The sequence below is a fragment of the Neodiprion fabricii genome, chromosome 3 (assembly GCF_021155785.1).
Source record: "Neodiprion fabricii isolate iyNeoFabr1 chromosome 3, iyNeoFabr1.1, whole genome shotgun sequence".
Classification (NCBI taxonomy): domain Eukaryota; kingdom Metazoa; phylum Arthropoda; class Insecta; order Hymenoptera; family Diprionidae; genus Neodiprion; species Neodiprion fabricii.
Genome location: NC_060241.1, coordinates 33,281,935 through 33,300,274, shown reverse-complemented (window position 1 = coordinate 33,300,274; position 18,340 = coordinate 33,281,935). Strand labels below are relative to the sequence as shown.

The 18,340-nt window shown below is 40.0% G+C and overlaps 4 protein-coding genes across 6 annotated transcripts in view; 3 read left to right on the top strand and 1 right to left on the bottom strand.

Annotated features, from left to right (window-relative positions):
- The window catches only part of LOC124177864, a 65,279-nt gene extending 59,953 nt beyond the window's left edge, over positions 1-5,326 (top strand). The window contains exons 2-6 of one of the 3 annotated variants that reach the window (XM_046560754.1): positions 1,233-1,350; positions 1,583-1,664; positions 1,761-1,841; positions 2,164-2,801; positions 4,710-5,326. In XM_046560754.1, coding sequence (XP_046416710.1) covers positions 1,824-1,841; positions 2,164-2,801; positions 4,710-5,094 — 1,041 coding nt within the window. In that variant the 5' untranslated portion in view covers positions 1,233-1,350; positions 1,583-1,664; positions 1,761-1,823 and the 3' untranslated portion in view covers positions 5,095-5,326. The remainder of the gene's footprint in view (positions 1-1,232; positions 1,351-1,582; positions 1,665-1,760; positions 1,842-2,163; positions 2,802-4,709) is intronic. The other 2 variants (XM_046560753.1, XM_046560752.1) reach the window with 2 other exon arrangements.
- A 3,160-nt stretch (positions 5,327-8,486) lies between these two features.
- Positions 8,487-11,813, top strand: LOC124177726. Its single transcript, XM_046560432.1, has 2 exons — positions 8,487-8,722; positions 10,337-11,813. Exons 1-2 carry the CDS (start codon positions 8,690-8,692, stop codon positions 10,931-10,933), a joined length of 630 nt encoding a protein of 209 aa, XP_046416388.1. The 5' UTR covers positions 8,487-8,689; the 3' UTR covers positions 10,934-11,813.
- Positions 11,329-15,365, bottom strand: LOC124177725 (zinc finger protein 880-like). The gene is made up of 4 exons (XM_046560431.1): positions 14,684-15,365; positions 13,909-14,166; positions 13,295-13,816; positions 11,329-13,133 (listed from the first exon to the last, which is right to left on the bottom strand). The coding sequence occupies exons 1-4, from the start codon at positions 14,900-14,902 to the stop codon at positions 12,579-12,581; spliced, it is 1,554 nt and encodes a 517-aa protein (XP_046416387.1). The 5' UTR covers positions 14,903-15,365; the 3' UTR covers positions 11,329-12,578.
- A 298-nt stretch (positions 15,366-15,663) lies between these two features.
- LOC124177727 lies at positions 15,664-18,239 on the top strand. The gene is made up of 2 exons (XM_046560433.1): positions 15,664-15,928; positions 16,003-18,239. The coding sequence occupies exons 1-2, from the start codon at positions 15,804-15,806 to the stop codon at positions 17,321-17,323; spliced, it is 1,446 nt and encodes a 481-aa protein (XP_046416389.1). The 5' UTR covers positions 15,664-15,803; the 3' UTR covers positions 17,324-18,239.
- The last annotated feature ends 101 nt before the right edge of the window (positions 18,240-18,340 follow it).

Below are 18,340 nucleotides of genomic sequence, written 5' to 3'. Positions count from 1 at the left end.
ATTTTTTCTTCAACAACCGACTGATATTTGTATAACCTACCCACACTCGACGTCGATTACGAGTTAATAAGATGCCTGCACGGACTCTTGTAATGCCTCGATTTTTAACGACGATACGCAATCGTCTTGAAGCACGGGAATCGATGGGTGGGCAGTCATGTTCCAAATCCATACAGAATTAAACGGCTCCACCGGGTCGCCGGAGCTATGCGCCTTGCCTTTTGATTCGCCTCACCGTCGTTTTAACTGTCAAGGTTTTGCATCGCGGCCATCCGGAATACCTACCTTAAAATTAATTATTCGCGATGCCCACGGGGAGTTTGTTATCCGTCGTTACACGTGATTATCTACGACACCCGGTATATTGCCGTATACCCACCTACGATATATACGTATTATACACACATACGCGTGTGAAATCAAACACGTAGATACGCGTGTCGCCTGTGTATATTAATGTGAAAATGATACATAAATTCGTTGTCCTGATTTCCCTCGGGTGTCTCGGCCGAGAGCTTCGCGCTTGACATTTCGCTCAACTATACACCCGTGTAAAACTAACCCTGAGTAATCATCGCCATTTTTATGCTTATTTGTCACGTGTCTTTTACGGACCCAATTTCGAAGCCGAATTGAACCTCCATGGCTCGACAAATCGTGTTGGGAATGGCATGTTCTAAACTCGGTTTCTTCTGCCCAGTCATCGGAGACAGAGCGAAAATGAGGAACGATGAATGCAGGCATTTTTCTCAACGGAAAAACACTTCTCGTGGTCATCCGGCCATGCGTGCGAAAAATATTTGCTGCGTGACTAAAAGAAATGGGAAACGCAATCATATACCACCCGACACGTACACTCCGCGCACGCTTGGCCAGTGAACCCTTTTTACCAACGACCTTGTTGTTATTGGCCAGGAACATATTTATTTTCTATCTACATTCCAGAATTTTATATTACGTTACGTTCGAAATTAGTCGAATATTAGCAGAGCTTGAATCATCGAGGTAAAAGCAAAGTGTGCAAGTGTTTGAAGTTCGTGACTATATCATATCGGTCAAATTACACAGGTCAACGTGAAAAAAGTTCTTCTTTTTTTTTGAGTTTCTATGGAGAGAAATAAATTTCGATTCTACACATCGAATAATAATGAAAACCTGTATTTATTATACATAAAGTTTGTTGTCGTCATTTTTACGTTGATAAATAAGTCTTGAAGTTTTCTGGTTGATAGCTAATACGAGTGCCTATTCCGAAGAAAAAGGAAAAAGTTTTCACCAAGATGCGACGGATGATGGGGATGATTACGTTTGGGGTTTGATACGCGGAAGTCCATTACGAAAATAGAAGAAGTACGAAAAATATTCATCTTTAAACATTGTTCGTCAATTCTTTTACATTTGTGATTTATTATTAATTATTAGTCTTGAATAAAAGTGATTTAAATGCAAGACTGACGTCTTCCCAATTGTTATTTACAACAAATGTTTGAGAAAATAGGTTATTTCTTTTAAAATCTGAAATATCGTTCTCATTTCTACAAAAACAAACTTTATCTAATAAAACAATTTTTTCATTTATTAGCTACGTAGAAGAAATTAAAATTTGACATCTTCAACCCAGACTCAAAACTCGTGTTGACCGGTAGCAATCGTATCCTTATTGTGTATGTATAGTCTCGAACGATGTTTGCGGAAACAATTAATCATATTATGTTACGACACGGTGTATGTATAAATACGATTCGTACGACTTGTTCCAGGCCTCCCCTGCGATCGTGAGGAAAGGACCGGCGTTCGCTACGCCCATTTATTCCGATGCCATTATGCCAGCCGCGATGCAAGTAAGTTCGACGATGCTATGGATCCGTTAATACAGTCCGCTTCGGTTGACTTGTCATCGCAGGACTCACCGTCCGATGAATTCTGGGTCGAGATTGAACCTGATAAATAAAAGATGTCAGAAGTATTAACCATTTATTCAAGAATCGAGGAAGTTCAATGAAATATGAACAATTAATTCATGATCATTGTTTAGTATATTCGTTGCTACCACTAATTGCTTTTCATTAATAACGATGGTTGGAATCGAAGAAACATTCTTCCTTTTTATTTTCACGCATTTTACGTACAATTATCATCAGCGGAGTTTTTCTCGACGCGCAGGTTATATTCCACGCGGTTGGTCAGCTGAAAATACACGCCGCCGAAGAGGAGGAGGAAACTCTGTTACGAACACCGTCGACGAGTCCGCATCCGCCCGGACAGAGACAACCCTTACCTGCAGAGGTACAAACGCGAAACGACGTCGAGACGTCGACGATATCCGACAATGAAAAGTACTTCGTGCCACCCGAGCGGTACCAGGAGGAGGCCTTGATAATCGCAAAACCGGAGGGTGCGAATTCCGAGAAGGTTGGCGGGGGCCAAGCTGTCACTCCGGAAGCGAACCACGAGGAATCGGAAGTTGTTTACGGGCTACCGGAAACCAACTACGAACTTCCGGAGAGGGATCAGGAGGTGCCGGAAAAGAGTAACGGACAAACGATCAGCAGGTGCAGACCAGGCTATCGACTCGTTACTAGCATGCCCAAAGAATCGACCGTCGACAGCGTTGTTCGGCAGATTTACAACATCATGGAAACTTCGTCGTCGGGATACAAGGACGTCGCCCAAACTTCGCCGGAAATGGTCTCAACATCGGGGACCGAGTGCATCGAGGCCAAGAATCCGGCACATTATATTCCTGCCGATGGATCGTCCGACGATAGAGAAAAATCTGACGAAGACAAGGACGATGCGAGGTAAGTAACGTGCCTTAGTTCGATTGATTTCGTTCCATGTATGCGATGCAAAGAAAAGTTTATACCATTTTTCTGTCAGGCGAAATCTTTGAGCAGGTTGATTGAACGAAAATTGGTAACTTTTATTATTTTATTATACTGTTAGAAAATAGTCGGACACCGAGTATTTGTTGAATTATTGTTATATTCGTAAGGAGCGAAATCAGATCGCTTTGAAAATTCAAAATTGGATAACACTGGAGATGTAGAAAAAGGGTTGGATGTCGATGCCTGCTCTGAAATCGCTTCGAAATCGTTATAAAATTAGTAGAGCAGTTCGATTTCATTTTACTATAACTTGTTTTATTCCGAAGACTGTTATCTCCAAATTTGATAAAACAAAGAAAATCTATTCAAGCGACTTTGCAGAGAATAGTCTTTTGAATAAAACGAGCCATCGCAAAGTGACACCGAACAAATCCATTAAATTTTCAACCATTTCTAAACGATTTTAAACGAAACATCAATGTCCGAGGCCTTTGTTTATAATTCGAATATTTTCGAATTCTGCATTTTATAAAAGATCTTCGCAGCTGACGAATAAACAATTCGATAAATACCCAACGGTTCACTATCTCATAATAAATTAAACACGAAGTATCGCGTTTTGGTTCATCAACCTCGTTAATTGCGCTTTATAAACTTCTGCTTAATATTAACCGGTTAACATTTCCATTTCGAGAATCTCGCTCGTACAAACCAGCGTTAAAAAACAAGCGTGTTTATTTAGGAGGAAGAATTTTTATCGTCCGTTAAAATTACACCCGACTCTGGAATACGCTTCATTTCTTCGAATTAATAATTGAATGAGCCTCGGGATATTTGACTGAATAATATCACCGACGATGAGCCAGTATTCTACTCGGGTATAATAAGGTATACGTTACAATGCCCCGTTTTCACTGTTTATCATGGCTGACGTGATCCTCCCGCGTGAATACTACAGCTGTATACTTTTCCGCAGGATCGTTAATCGCTAAGGAAACCTGCGGATACGAATGAGTTATCAAGTTATTTATCAACGTGAGTCACTTGGCACGGTATTAACCGTACAACCGCCTCGAGGTATTTGCGATTACTTACCTCGTCCCTATCAATTACTAGCTGAGCGTGCTGGTAGTTCCGAATTGTGAATCTATTACAGAAATTTTCCCTTTTACTCGTTATCTCGTTTCAGCTTCCAATTATTCCTGCACCGCGGGCTGTTATTAGCCGATAACAGGCCGGTTTATTCCGTGAATCGCGTTTCAATTCGTCGCAACGTGACCTAGTTTTATTAAAATCCAACTGGAGTCATTACCACCACCGAATCCCGTGAAATGACATTCAGTTGCGAAAGCTACCGCTCTAATTACACCGCATGTCGTCGTTTCGTTAAATTTCTGTTTTACAATTTGTAAAATAACCGTGCACGGCGAATCGCGCGGTTAACTCGAAGAAAATTTTTACACCTCATTATCTATCGTAACATAATACATCGCGCGTGATAATTGCGGACGAAAAATATCTGAGATCTGAGGTCGAAATGAACTTTCAATGCTATTACGTATTAATTATCCCTTATAGTCATGAAAATCCCTCTGTTTACTTGATCAAGTCTGTTCACGGCTAGTCGACGCATTTTCCATTGCCTCATCGTTGAATCTATAAACAGCAATTAATACTTCCTCGATTCCGTCATTGGATCAAGGCTAATGATGATTTTACAGCACAATTTTTAGCCAACTTCGATCGGATGGAAAATTTCGTCAAGGCCTCGTAAATACAACGTATAACGATATGATCGCTATAAAATTTGTAAAACTTGTTCTTCGAACAACGATTAAACGGTTCGTTTGTTCCTTTTTTTCAATTTTATTCTTTCGTCAGGTTCACGCTCCTCGGCGAGAGAGTCGACCAGGTGCCGAATCCGAGTTTGGTCGCCTTCCTGAGGGCTGGAAACGCGACCACCAGCCCGTCCCTTCTCCAGCTGAGCGAGCTTTACGACGTCCTGAGCAAGGACGCAAGGAGGCAGGGATACTCGAAGTACGCCGGATACTCGGACAAGGTCCTAAAGTTCTTGCAGGAATCCTCGGGCGGCGAAGCCGGGGTTCAGCTCAGGCAATTTCTCGAGAAAGCCATGGCGGCTAACGAGTTGTCGAGGTACGATTCTATGACCAAAACGAAGCAGATTATCGCCGTTCTGAAGGACCCGGGCAGCAGGCTGAGCACCGATCTAAGAAACAAGGTCTTGCCGATGCGCTTCGTGTTCTGATGAACCGATCATTCGACAGGATGGCGGCAGACCGGGAAAACCGGGAATAGTCGAGGAATTTGGTGTGTCGGAAGAAGTCAGAGAATTAAGACGGGCCATAGGGAAAATACACTGAGAGAAATTTTCAGTTCCGGTTACGGCTCAGTCCTTAACTATTTTCATTTATTACCGCAATCGAAAAATATAGTTGTAGGTAAAAAATGAAAATTAGTTTTCTAGCCGCTACCGGAAAGTCTGTTATCCGTTACTATTCTTTCTCATCGCGATCACTGTCACTATATTTTCTTGTAACTGTGCGAAAATTTAATACTTGTGCAAGAATAAATTGATGTTAAAGCCTTATTTAACTAAAGAAATATGGTAGACCGAACAAACTGATTTTCCTCTGCAATTATTAAAAAAGGATCGACAATAGCGCAAAATGGTTATGCGTGCCTCGTTTTTCGTAATGCCAACGATATTCGAACAGTTTTTTTTAACGATACTTGTTTTACTGAATATTTCTAGTTACTGTAACAAATGAAACTTTTCTCAGTGTAGTACATTGTTTAACAAGGGAATAGGGTCAAGTCTTAATTCCTGTGTTACATATATATATATATACGACTTTATTCCCGACTCAACTCTGGCCGCAATATTTATTTGAAAATTGGGACTTTTAAATTGGGCTCGTATTTACCGCTGATTTGGATTTGCGGCAAAATATGCTGCTTTCGTCCCGCTTTTGAGGTCAAAAAAGTTAACTTTATGATTGAGTCGGGAATAAACATACTTTTTTTTATGAATCGTTTTCAGACTTCAGCCATGCTTCGTAAATTCAGTCAAGTTTTCAGCAAACTTTCGGAAATAGTATTGATCAATTTCTAATTAGTTGTGTGTAACGACGCAATATATACTATTTGTTTTTTGGATACAAATTTATATATTCGAAGTGCGCAACTTCTGAAGCTCTTGGTTATGAAAGCCGTCCAACATTACCTAACTTTCGTGACAAATGGTCACGGAATGCTGCATTTTTTGACAGGAAAAATCGGAGAATCTTATTCGAGAAAAATTGTCGCCACCCTGGTTCGATCTCAATGGGCCACCTTCGCAGCGCTATATTGTGATTTACTGTTTCGTTGTACCCTTTATTTTGTAATATTTAGTCACTTTTATATTGTATAACTGCAGCACGCATGCACGCAAGACTGTGGAACAAGAAGCTGTGTCTCGACCATACCCTGTATAGGCTCAATAAATAATGTTATAATTAAAAAAATTGGGTTTAGTGGGAGAGAGAAAATTTTCGCTGGAGTAACTAGATGTCGAAAATCGTTTACCTCACCTTTAAATGTAGCGTGAGATCATTATACTTTTGCTTCCACTCAAGTAATCATCGTCTCAATATCGTTCGACATAATTTCGCAATCTTCGAAATCAGACCGAAATCAGTAATATTAAAATGAAAGTATCCGTCAGTAATCATTGTTACAGATGTGATAAATCATTTATTATTATAGAAATCTCTTTCTGAGTTTAAGAAATCATAAGAAATCTTGGAAGTCACGTAACCGTGGTAACATTTATTTTTCAAGTAATCTCTCGAATTCACTCTATAAAATGTAAGCAATCATAAGATATTGCGATCATGTTGTCTATCATGTGATAAAGTAAAATTTATCGATTTTACGGTAACTCAACCCTTTTAAAGTCGTTCTGAAATTGCAGAACCGTGATTTCCGCATCAACGTTTCCGATAACTTAAATCTAGTGATATCCTAGTAGTTATTCAAATCCAACCAACAATCCACTTACAACCGGAACATGTTTATATCTATAACTCGTCGGTAATCAATAAACTGCGTGAAAGATATTTAAGGATAGCCGATACCCTGTATTCATTTATAACCGACTAAGTTCGAGTGTTCTCCATTTGTCAAACTTCAATTGCTCGTTGAAAACTTTTCCGAAGTTCGAAAGCTGTGTAAGTGCCTCCCCGAGGCAGAAAAGTTTACATGCACTACGCGCAAAAGGTTCTTACCTACAAAGCTGTAAATCTAAGAACCAACCCCCTGAATTCACACCGAACAAAACAAGGGTTCGTACCTTCTACAGAAGCCCGTGGGTGATGAAATCCCGCTGAGAATTCGTGCTGCAATCTGCATTCATTTACAGGCTGTCAAATACGAAGGGGATTTACATTAATCCAAATCAGTTTCTGCAGCGATGTTCGAGCTTTCGGGAATCACGCGTTTATTTGCTGGGGGCTAATTGTCAGAGCCGTTAACGAATCGATACCTCCTGCTGTTGGCCGCGTCGTAACCGTGTGCCAGGGTTGATACCGTCTTCGCAAATAAACGTGCATGGATTATACATTTTTGCACATAGCGTTGGAGACCAGATATGCGAACCTCCCTCGTTCCTCATCCGCAACGGCAAATGTCAATCAGAAGTTCGCTCCGTCGTCGTGCCCGTAATTAAAATGAAGCTCGTAGTTTGTCATGCCAATATTCGCTGACACGGGCTGCCTACCGTGAATATTAACAAGTTAATTATGATAATAAATGGGTTTTAACACGACCGTGTCAGTAGCCATGCTGGCCATTACACGCATCGCAACATCCTGTCTTCCTGCTGTATACAAACGTTCGCGTTCGATTTTCAATGGCCGAAATTCTTCGGAAACTCTTACTCACTTTCGTGTCGCGGCGCATTTGAAAGAAATTGTAAAAAAAAATAAAAATAATAGTTCAATTGTTTGTCGGCCTGCGTCACATTCATATACAATATTTGCTTGAATCATCATTACTTTTTTTCCTTTATTCTTTTTTTTACTTTGTCTTTTTTTTCTTAAATTCTAGTCTCCCTGCAGCGAAACAGATCACGCGTTACTCACTTCCATTCTCGTCACTGCAACGGGCCTTGAATTATCAATCACGATACGTGTGCATTCATGGTTTCCAACCAGCTTATAGCAAGCCCCTGCAAATAAGTTGCATAAAAATGTTAAGACGGTCATTCAAGTATTAATCATTATGTTTAAATCGAGTTTAATAATTCGAAACTGCGTTATTTTTATTTAGTCATTGTATTATTAACAGAAGTATTGATTTTTGAAAACCGCCTGAACGACGACGTGACAAAATAATTACGACATGTCGCAGGGTTGAATTTGATTGATTTTCGATAATTGAAATGAAATTTTCTACGGGTCCCTGACCCAGTATAACACCAAACAGAAAAGATAATTATTATTTGTAGTTTGAGTAACGCGGTTTGGAAGGCGACGACTGTACGTACAAATTACGTGCCTCGGCTGCAAATGTATTGAGTAATTCTGATCCGACTATTTTGTCTAAGGACAGGGGCGTAGGCGGCAAAGACATAATACAACAAGATTCGGTTACTGTTTTACTCACGATTTTTTCTTTCCGACCCCATTGCATTGCGCAGTGGTATAAATTCGATTACCGCTTCGAGGTGTCTTTATTTCAACCCAAAGCACCTACCTTGTAATTGAAATAATATTTCATCGTCCAGCTGCAGTGTTTTTATACAAAATTTACCATTTTCGCCACACGTGCCGCTGAATAAGCTCTGAAACATTATTACCATGAAGATTTTAATCGGATACTGTGTTCTCTGCGTAAGTGTTTCAAATTCTTAAGTTTTTTTTAATGTCAAGAAAGGTAAGTATACTCGACACCTTCTTCGTGCGCGGAAAATATTTGTTTAACAATTTTTTAAATTCTCCCGTGCTTGTTGAATCACCGTAAGAAATTTTTTAGAAATATCTTCTGAATTCAATACGAAAAGTATAATACTTATCTTTTCGAAACTTTCGTATAATTTCACGCGTATGGAATTTTTCAAGTTTTGGTATCAGGTGCATATTTGGCATAAAATTCTTTAAAATTTACATAAGTGTGAAGGTCTCTCGTGTATAATTATGGCTGTACACTATATGTGATTTTAATACACTTGAAGAAGTTCTACGCAGTTTTATGTACTCACATTATTCGTTGGCAGTTATCGAATAATTCATCATTTGTGGACCGATGCCAATGAATTACCTATAGAATTTCACGGTATTTTCACTGACACAGATTCACACCGAACAATTTTAATGAACGATATATGATATAAAAAAAAATGTACAGCTACACTGCAGAAAATTTTGGTCATCTACTAGATAAAATATTAAAATTACAGTGGAAAAATTCACGTACTGAAAACGAATTCGTTAAACCGTAATTTCGACATTTTTTGCCATACATTTGATGAAATACATTTATATTAGATTTTATTTTTTAAAAAGATACGCCATGCGCATTTTGTTGATTTAGCACTTGCACTTGTAGATCCTATATTTCTTATAAATCATCCGCGATCTAAACTCATTTACCTACTCAGGTAGTTTGAGTGATTCTTTGTTAGACGAAACTGTCGTCAAAGGTCAAATATCCATTCAGCTTCAACGCCTACTCATTTTTCCGCAACATCGTGCAGAGACAAATCAAGTTGTTACTAATCAAGCACGACAAGGCCCAAGTGAAATTCAGCGAACTTTTGATTATGTTGGTTAATATAATTAGATCTTAATAATCTAACGTCCTCGAAGCCGTCCTCTTTCATCGGCGGTCCTCTTCGCGATTTCCTAATTGCATAGGTGCGCACATGTTGCTATACGAATTTTAGTCATACATGAAAAAAAAAAATTTATTCAAATGTGAAATTTTTCGCATATCGATTGCCGACTCGCTCGATTTATACTGTGCTCCTTGCGCCGCTCCGGCTAATTCCCGATGAATTATCACATTCTCGCCCCGGCCATGTTCCGAATAACACCGTCGAGTGCTATGATTTTCTCTTGAACTTTTCCATCCCTATAAATTGTCCCACCTACTACTCCACTATCCGTAGGGTTAAGAAATTGTACCTACGTACACAATACGAGGATAGTACGAGAAATACGCGTGATGTATTACAAGGATCAGCACGGGCACTCTCAAGTTGGGATACAACGAAAACAGAGTATACTGTTGTTACTTGGCTGATATACCACATACGGAATTACATTTACTCGACCGAAACTACTCGAGAATTATAATATTCCGATATATTCCGAAAAATAAAGAGCTACGTAAATGTGGTAAAAGATATTGCAGCGGAGTAGCGTGTTGATTTTAATTAAAATGCGTTTGAGATTTGTCGATTAATCGTGGAAATGCAGTTAACGACAATTATATGTGGATTTCAGATTTTTCTAATAGAAGTGCAGGGTAAACCGCAAATAACGAAGCTATTCCCGGTTAAAGAATTGGCAGCGTTTCACGAGAGAACAAGCGACATAAAACCGCTCGACAAATTGCTTGCCAAGTTACAAGCTGGTTATAATTTCGTTTTCAACCGAGCCGAGGACACGAGTAACGTTGAGAAAATTTTGTCAAACGACGAGCCGAACCCAGACGTCGAAGCGTTGAAATTGATCTGGGCGAACGTGATCAGCCCTCTGCCAACCGCTTCGAGTGGCAATAAGGAATCCGATTTCACCTTAGGGCGATCCTTCGATACGGAAAGCAAGAAGGAAAATGAAATATCGAAGGGATCTGCCGCCCCGGAAACTGTAAAAAAATCGGAGACTGACGACTGGGTCGACGGAATCGAGGCGCCGAAAACCGTCGACGGATTAGAACTACAGGAGAATTCGGACGACGATAGCGTCGTCGAAACAACGACGCCGACTACACTCCAATTGCCCGCGGCTCTTGGACGACATTTGTTGGAATGGCTCGGGAGTCTCCTCAACTTAACTTACGGAGCTTACACCAGGGTGGCTCAGGCCGTAAAGCCGTAGAGGGATGAGAAAAAACAGGATGTAAGGGAAGTCGATTTTTTATCCGTCATCAGACTCCACGGATGCGAACTCTGCGATGGATCGAATAACGATAAGTAATACAATATTGTAGTTGTAAGAAACTATTGCTATTTGTATAAATAATAAATATGCGGTATACTTACCCTATTCGTGCAATAAAGAATATTGTCTGTTGAATTTAGGGAGTATTTCGAAAAGCGTTTGACTTATCGTCTTTGCGGCGTACTAACGGATTGGTAAATAGAATTGGGGCTTCATCGAGTAATCGTTGATTTTTACTATTAATGAAACGACAACCTTTCACTAGGTTTCTTTTTATTCCAAAATATCTCGATCAGAAAAATACATATGTGTATGTGATTTTTGGCAATCAGTATCAATATTATACATATAACAAGAGTTTTGTTGAGTAAAATGTATTATACCTACATCGTAAAATACATCATCACTGTCTAAATGATGGTTTAAAAAATTATATAGTCTAGTCAATCTCGAAAAAGTTTTTAAAATTGAATCGATCGATTCACAGTCAATAAAAATTACAGTCAAATACTGACATCAATATGTAAGATCTTTGGCTCTATCATTATGCAGTATTATGAGATGTACATTATACGTTATATCGTCATAAAATTATCAAGACGCAAGGAAAACCGCTAGATTTAGATAAATTAACTATCGTTATTATGATTATTTGTATAATTATTCACTGGTGGGAACATCGTCCGATTACATTATGGGTGGGAGAAAACAAAAAAAAAAAAAAAAAAAGACCAGCTACGGCATAACCATGTTTGTACAATCTATTGAGTTAATCAGACACTGACGTGGTGAATTTAAATAACGATAAAACACTCGTCAACGTATGCAATAAGGTACTACGAATTTTTGTTAACTTTATGACAATATTAAAAATAATAAAATATATTATTAATTACATAGTTAAGTGAGTTACCGATTATCAGCTGATCCCTCGGACAAAAAAAAAAAATAAAAAAAATCCCGAAAATGCCTATAAATAAAAGCAGATCAAAACTTTACTGGCTCAATCATCGATTAAAAATTATCATTACTCAATTATTATTGTGATTGTAGACTAGATCCTTTCAAATTATCTTGTTTAAAGCTAGTCTAACAACTATAGGTCACTGTCTTGTGATCTATGGACATTGGCCAGTCCATAGTTACTCCAATTCTTCACATCAACCGTCGATATTAACAGCTATGATATATTATTAAGATTACCTCACTTGATTCGCGAGTTAGCCGTCAAGTCGGAATAACGTGACGGAAGCACGCGATCTATCGAAGAATAAAACTATGCACTGTCGGATCAGGTTTGATCAAATTTGCATTCATTACAAACTCAAGGTTTGTATAATATAATAGTACAGTATTTACCTGCTCATGACGCAAACCAGATCCAATAAAAACAAGTTATGCTCGCGCACCTCAGTCAAAGATTATCCCGGGATTAGCCGACCTGAGCAATAACATTATTGCTAGCAAATTATTGCTGTTTGAAATTCAATATTACAATTAATCACCTCTTTTCATTTTTTTTTTTTATTTCCTAGCTCCTAAAAAGAAACTACTGCTGTTTCATCTTTTATATTACCTAAAACTATGATGGCATTAAATATCTCGTATTCTGTGGCAAGATTTCGTTCATATTCACAGCCAGTTGCTGTATTAAAGCTCCCTCTTTTAACGCCTGTTCTTTAAATGCGGAAAACGTTTGTATCAAGTTTGGATCTTTCTGCAGGTTTTGTATATGTTGAACAAAATGGTTATCTTGTTTTATAAAATTAGAATTGTCTTTTTGCACAAAGTTTCCTTCCTGTTTGGGGGTAATATTTGCTATTTTTTCAAGCGTTTCCTTGGAGTCAACGAACCCCGATTCCTTCTTCGATTTAGTTCGCTTAGCTCCCAAATGAGTTTGTGTATGTTTATTCAAGTGATCCTTCCTTGAAAATGCTTTATGACACACGTTACACGTAAAGTTTTTATCACCCGAATGAATGACGTAGTGCCTAGTACGATGTTCGTTTCGTTTAAAGGCTTTCATACAGACCGGACATTTGAACGGTCTTTCATCCGAGTGACCTCTCATGTGCTGATCCAGATGTTCCTTCCGTTTCAGCATCGCTCCGCATTCTTTGCACTGGTATTTACGTTCCTGAAAATACATTATTTTTGAATAACTAAAATATTGGTTGCAGTTTGCCATGCTGTGTGAAATTTAACAAGTCTCTTTACAACTTTTCATTGCTCGATTCTAATATTTTTGACACGTTTCAGGTAAGTTTCAACAAGATTGCTACCGCATTTTAGCCTTACCTGTATGTGATTTTGGATATGTTGTTCAATATCACTTTTATCAGGAAAAGCCAAGCTGCACTCAGGACAGCAAAATAGAGTGGATCCATCGAGGGCAATGGTGACTTTAATCTCACCAGTTTTAGCCCTGAATTTCATTTTCTTTTCAGTCTTAGGCGATTCGGTTTGTATCTGTTGTTCAACCTTTATTGGTTGCATACTGTTATCATTATCATGTCCCTCCATGTGGACGTTCAAGTCCTGAGGATTTATTGTTATCATAGTCATATTCTCAGAGCCAACATACGGATTACCGTTGCTTTGTAATTGGCCATTGCGTAAAACAGGAACGTTAGGAATGTTTAATATATTTTGCGACTGTTCCATACTCTTTTGTACTTCTGATTGTTCTTTCTTGATTTGCGTTTGTTCCGACTGTAATTTTATTAACTGCTGCAAGGTCAGCGGCAACGTCGTCGCTTGTAGTTTTTGAAGGTACTCAGCCATTGCCAAACTCTGTTGCTGCAGCTGTATCTGCGACTCCTATGGAATTCAAAGAGAAACGAAAAATGAGTGAAATAATTTTTTAGCAAAAAAATAAAAGAAGATTAAGCAGTATCCTAGCTATTATTTACCATGCTTGGATTCTCCACCTCCGTACCATCTTCGTGCTTTAAAGAGACTGACTCGGCTTCCGACGTGGTAGGAAAATACATATTGGGTATTATCCGTACCGGCAGACTGTTGGGCTGAACGCTGAGAATGGTGGCAGTATTCTGTGTATAATTTGGAATGTTTAACGCCTGCATACCCTGCTTCTCACAGAGTTGCATCAGGGTATTATGATCTGGCCATGCGAGTATTGTTCCAGGATATTTTCCTGGCTGATTAATCTGAAAGATAAATGAGTTGACAGAAACAAGACAAACTTGACACAAACTTCTTTATAAAAAATTTTATGAAAATTTTTCCACACATCTCGAACTGTGACAAATTTATTTCGTTCAGGTGCAATGTACTTATACATCGGTGATAGCTCAATTCAAGTAAATATCAACTAACGAGTCTACACTGATTCTCATATATCTTGCGTTCGATTCCACAGTTACTGTTAATTTTCATCATCTTCCAGACATTCATAGATTTCATAGGACGTAACAATATGAGAATACCCATCGCTGGCTAGCGTCAAAAATCGCACTGACGAGCAGAGCAAATTCAATGTGGCAGAAAGAGTGATTTCTGAATAAACGGTGAGAACAACCGGACCGAAATATTTACAGCAGGTAGACGTAGTGACGATTAAGAGTGTGTATCGAGATTGAAATCGGCTTCAGTCTACCCCAAGGGTTTGCGAGACTAAGAGCCGTGGCGGGGTTGTTTGTAAATCAAATACAATTGATCTCTAACCTGTGCAGTAAGTAACTGCTGTTTTCCTGAATGGAGTGCCGCAGAAGGATTAGTGTAAACGGAAGCCTGGGTTCGTTGCAAGTTTCCAGGATCAGCATCGGCAGCAACAGCAGTAGGAGAATTTGAATAAGTTGAATTAGATACGACATTCGACCGGGACGTGATTTCGGAAAATTGTGGGAGAGAGCCCTGCGTATTATTATCATCGGTATAATTCATAGTTGGTTAGAAACGTCGATGATCGAGAAAAACGTAAAATAAAAAAGAAAAGAGAAAAGTAGACACGAGTAGGAGCACAAAACGACAGCTTGGTTTATCACAATCGTGTGAGAATAAAAGATCCCGACGAAATAACGCCGTCGGCTAGCGTTGGGGGTTTTATAACCTAAAATACAAAACTATACGCGCACTGGACGCTGCTATTCGAAATCACATCACTTTCACGTTATCCCCTATGTACAATTATCACATATTTATTTATTAAACATGTTCAATCCTCCGTTATCCACCCTGGACGCCGTTAGGCTCGCCGAATATTCACGCCGATTAATTAAATTAAACTAAATTTTATTCGAGGCATCGTTAAAAAGAAAAATGCACGGCTCGCGTCTCGCGTGTCGTTCGTTCGGTTCGGTTCAGATTCGTGGTTGGTTTTCAGTGTTGTTTGCCGACAGCGACACGGCGTCTCTGTAAAAACATGGCCGCCGCGCTCAACACCATTTTACACACATGTGTTCGATCAATCAATTGAGCGTCTAGTCGAGCCGCTTCGGCATAGAAGCGGCCCGTAAAACGGAAGCGTTAGATTTGTAAAATTGAATGAATATCAGATACGAATTGGCGAAATTTTTGTTCGCTTCCCAACGACGTCCTTATTTCGCACAGGCGAATATGAAACAACTTTTCAGAACTTCCGCGCGCGCGTAAAAAATTGTAAAGAGAAAATAAATAAAACAAAAACTTAACTCAAACAAAATAAAATTTCATTCCACTGTTGTGGCCATACTGTGCGACGCTTTTTTGTTTACAACCGCGACGCGCGTCAAATCTATGTCCATATACCGTGGAAATGTCAAAAATTCGCTGACATTTACTGGAAAAAATCGTACGCCATTAGTTTATGGCATCTTCCTTCGGTGTGAAAATTGACAATTTACGCAGCAGAAGTCGCGTCCTGTTGACGTGCCTCGAAGAGAACGCTAAAATCGTCCGCAAGGAGGTTAAGAAGCTCCGCTCCCAAGACTCGTAAGTTGACGCATAAAAGACTCGGTAACACGTCTGTAAAGTAAATTATATACGAAAACATGAATCTTCCGTAGATACCGTTTGCACGGTACAAGCAAACGCCGCTCGGCTTATGGGCGACAATCCGACATCTGGAAGTTGCGCAACGACTCGAGTGGTGTCGGCGCTCTTCTCTGCCCCGACTACTTTCGGCCGTTGTCGAAATACGAATCTGTCTCAGCGACGGACATGAGCGCCAACCGGAGGCTGCCGGTGGTTAAACCTGAAAGGAAACAGCCGAAGTCGTCCTCTCCGCGACGCTCGGTCGTCAAGGAATGCTACTGCCAGACGGCGATGCTCCAGACGCGGAAGGCGAATCAAAGGTCGATGAGGACGAGACACGCGCCGATTTGCCTGCCGAGTTTCCGCGAAACCGACGATGCGGTTCACGGCGATGCCGGCTCGCCGCGGGATCCTCCGGAACCGGCTTACTCGCCGCCGTTGAGCACGACAACGCTGAGACGAGCCCAGAAAATCGACTACACACCGAGGTCCGAATTTTTGCGGAGAGTTCAGAGCAAAATCAACACCCTGCGCGATAGTCAGCTTGGAACTCCGAGAGCACCGAGTCCGCTGCCTCGGAGGTTTAATTTGACGAGTGGCAACATTCCGGGGAACTCAAAATCCTTGGAAGAAAGGCGGAACAGCGGGGTCGAGTTACCGCGAAAACACAACTGCCGTCGCGGTGTGGACATCGAGGCTTTGCCGAAGAAGACTTCGCTGCCCAAGAAAACCATCGCGTCCAGGAAGTTAATGAACGATCAGAACAAACCGGCGAATTTCAGGAGCCGCGAACGCAGAGCGGCCTTCCGATCGTCGTCGCCGGACGGAAGAACCCTTCGTATGGTTTCTGGGGACGGAAATTTTTCTCGCCCATCCGTCGGAGACGAAAGGAAATCTTGCCCCTGCTCGGAGTATCGGGCAGATAAATTTTTGGGAGAACAAGGCGAAAACGAGGCGGTCGACTCGGAGGTTAACGATGTTCGGAAATTTCGCGATAAGAATTACTTCGACACGCACGCCTCCTGCCCATCCTTACTCGGCTCTCGGTCCTCCGGTTCTCTCCAGCAATTTCGCCTCAACGAGAGGCTCTTTCCCGAGCCGGTGGGGAGGGTTCATCGCGATGACCTTGTCGTCAGCATCCCTCCGTGTGCCACCAGGCAAAGGAGGGGAGTCCACTATTTTCCGAGGAGCATAGTCAGGCAGGAGAAGAATGCCTCGAATACAAATTACACTAAAAAACGACGATGTCCCGCGGGCTGTCCTTTGATCGGTCATGCCGTCGACTTGGGCGCCCTCAAAGTTTCCCATCCTTCGAACAGTTTGGCACTAAGATTTCAAAAAGGAATTCGTTGAACTTTGGCTCAATAACATGTCGAATTTGAGATATCGGCAGAATTCAGTTGCAGAATCTGGCCGCAGATAATACAAAATGTTCATTACTTCAAACTCCATTGAAATTGACACGGCGTGTGTGGATAATTTGCAACGGTTGCGCTGCTGTATAAACGTCTGTTACTTTGGTTTTATCATTTTTGCTCGGCAGTTTAAGTTCAATCCTCGCAAAACGCACCGGTAGAAAATCTTTGGCTTTTACTATTCGATACATTCATTTATCACACAAATTCACCAAAATCTCAGGCCTCATTTGTATAATGTCATAATTATTCTTTATACATACTCGTTAAAGTAACTGGATATTTTAGAACGGTACGCGGTAAACGGAAAAACGAAAGTGAATACTTTCGAACAACTCGAATGGAATTGGTATATGTTTTGTTGAACAATTTAAGTTATTTTATACTTTGTTTGGTACCGTGAATACATTGTATTGAAATTTTCCCGAAGAATTTTTTTTTTCATGATTTGGATACTATCTGATCTCACTAGCGCTGTTAAAATTTTATACCAGAACAAGTCCGCGCGACGAGTAATTATTATTACTGATTTATCAGAAATCAAGCGCAATAATGGAAAGTGATTTTTAGAAAAATATGTTAGCAATTATTTCAGATAAATTAACCTATCGAATACTTGAAACAAAAATGTGTTGTACAACATATACATATATTCTAAAATTGCAACATGCCCAGTACATTCATTTAGGAAAATTTTTCTAGCCACGTGCATACGCTTCGCGATACTGCAGACGGTCATTCCGTTTGTTTTCACTTTTATAAAATGCATTCTTCACAATGTGTTCGAAATCTCACCATACACATTTCTATATAAGAGATATCAGATAGCAATAAGCTTTAACAAATCGGTTGCAAGTTTACATAATTCAGCAATTTATTGTTAAAGGTCAAGTTATTCAGAAGTGTTAAAAATTATTTATCATCTTCGGCATATGCGTTTCATCGATGAAATCAT

What these genes read in the sequence shown, in the direction of transcription:
- LOC124177726 (XM_046560432.1), top strand. Translation starts at nt 8,690, where the DNA reads ATGAAGATTTTAATCGGATACTGTGTTCTCTGC. An exon ending in TCGGATACTGTGTTCTCTGC is followed by an intron (nt 8,723 to 10,336) that starts GTAAGTGTTTCA and finishes TGTGGATTTCAG; the next exon opens with ATTTTTCTAATAGAAGTGCA.
- LOC124177725 (XM_046560431.1), bottom strand. Translation starts at nt 14,902, where the DNA reads ATGAATTATACCGATGATAATAATACGCAGGGCTCTCTCCCACAATTT. An exon ending in AGGTGGAGAATCCAAGCATG is followed by an intron (nt 13,817 to 13,908) that starts GTAAATAATAGC and finishes TGAATTCCATAG; the next exon opens with GAGTCGCAGATACAGCTGCA. An exon ending in ATATCCAAAATCACATACAG is followed by an intron (nt 13,134 to 13,294) that starts GTAAGGCTAAAA and finishes ATGTATTTTCAG; the next exon opens with GAACGTAAATACCAGTGCAA.
- LOC124177727 (XM_046560433.1), top strand. Translation starts at nt 15,804, where the DNA reads ATGGCATCTTCCTTCGGTGTGAAAATTGACAATTTACGCAGCAGAAGT. An exon ending in AAGCTCCGCTCCCAAGACTC is followed by an intron (nt 15,929 to 16,002) that starts GTAAGTTGACGC and finishes AATCTTCCGTAG; the next exon opens with ATACCGTTTGCACGGTACAA.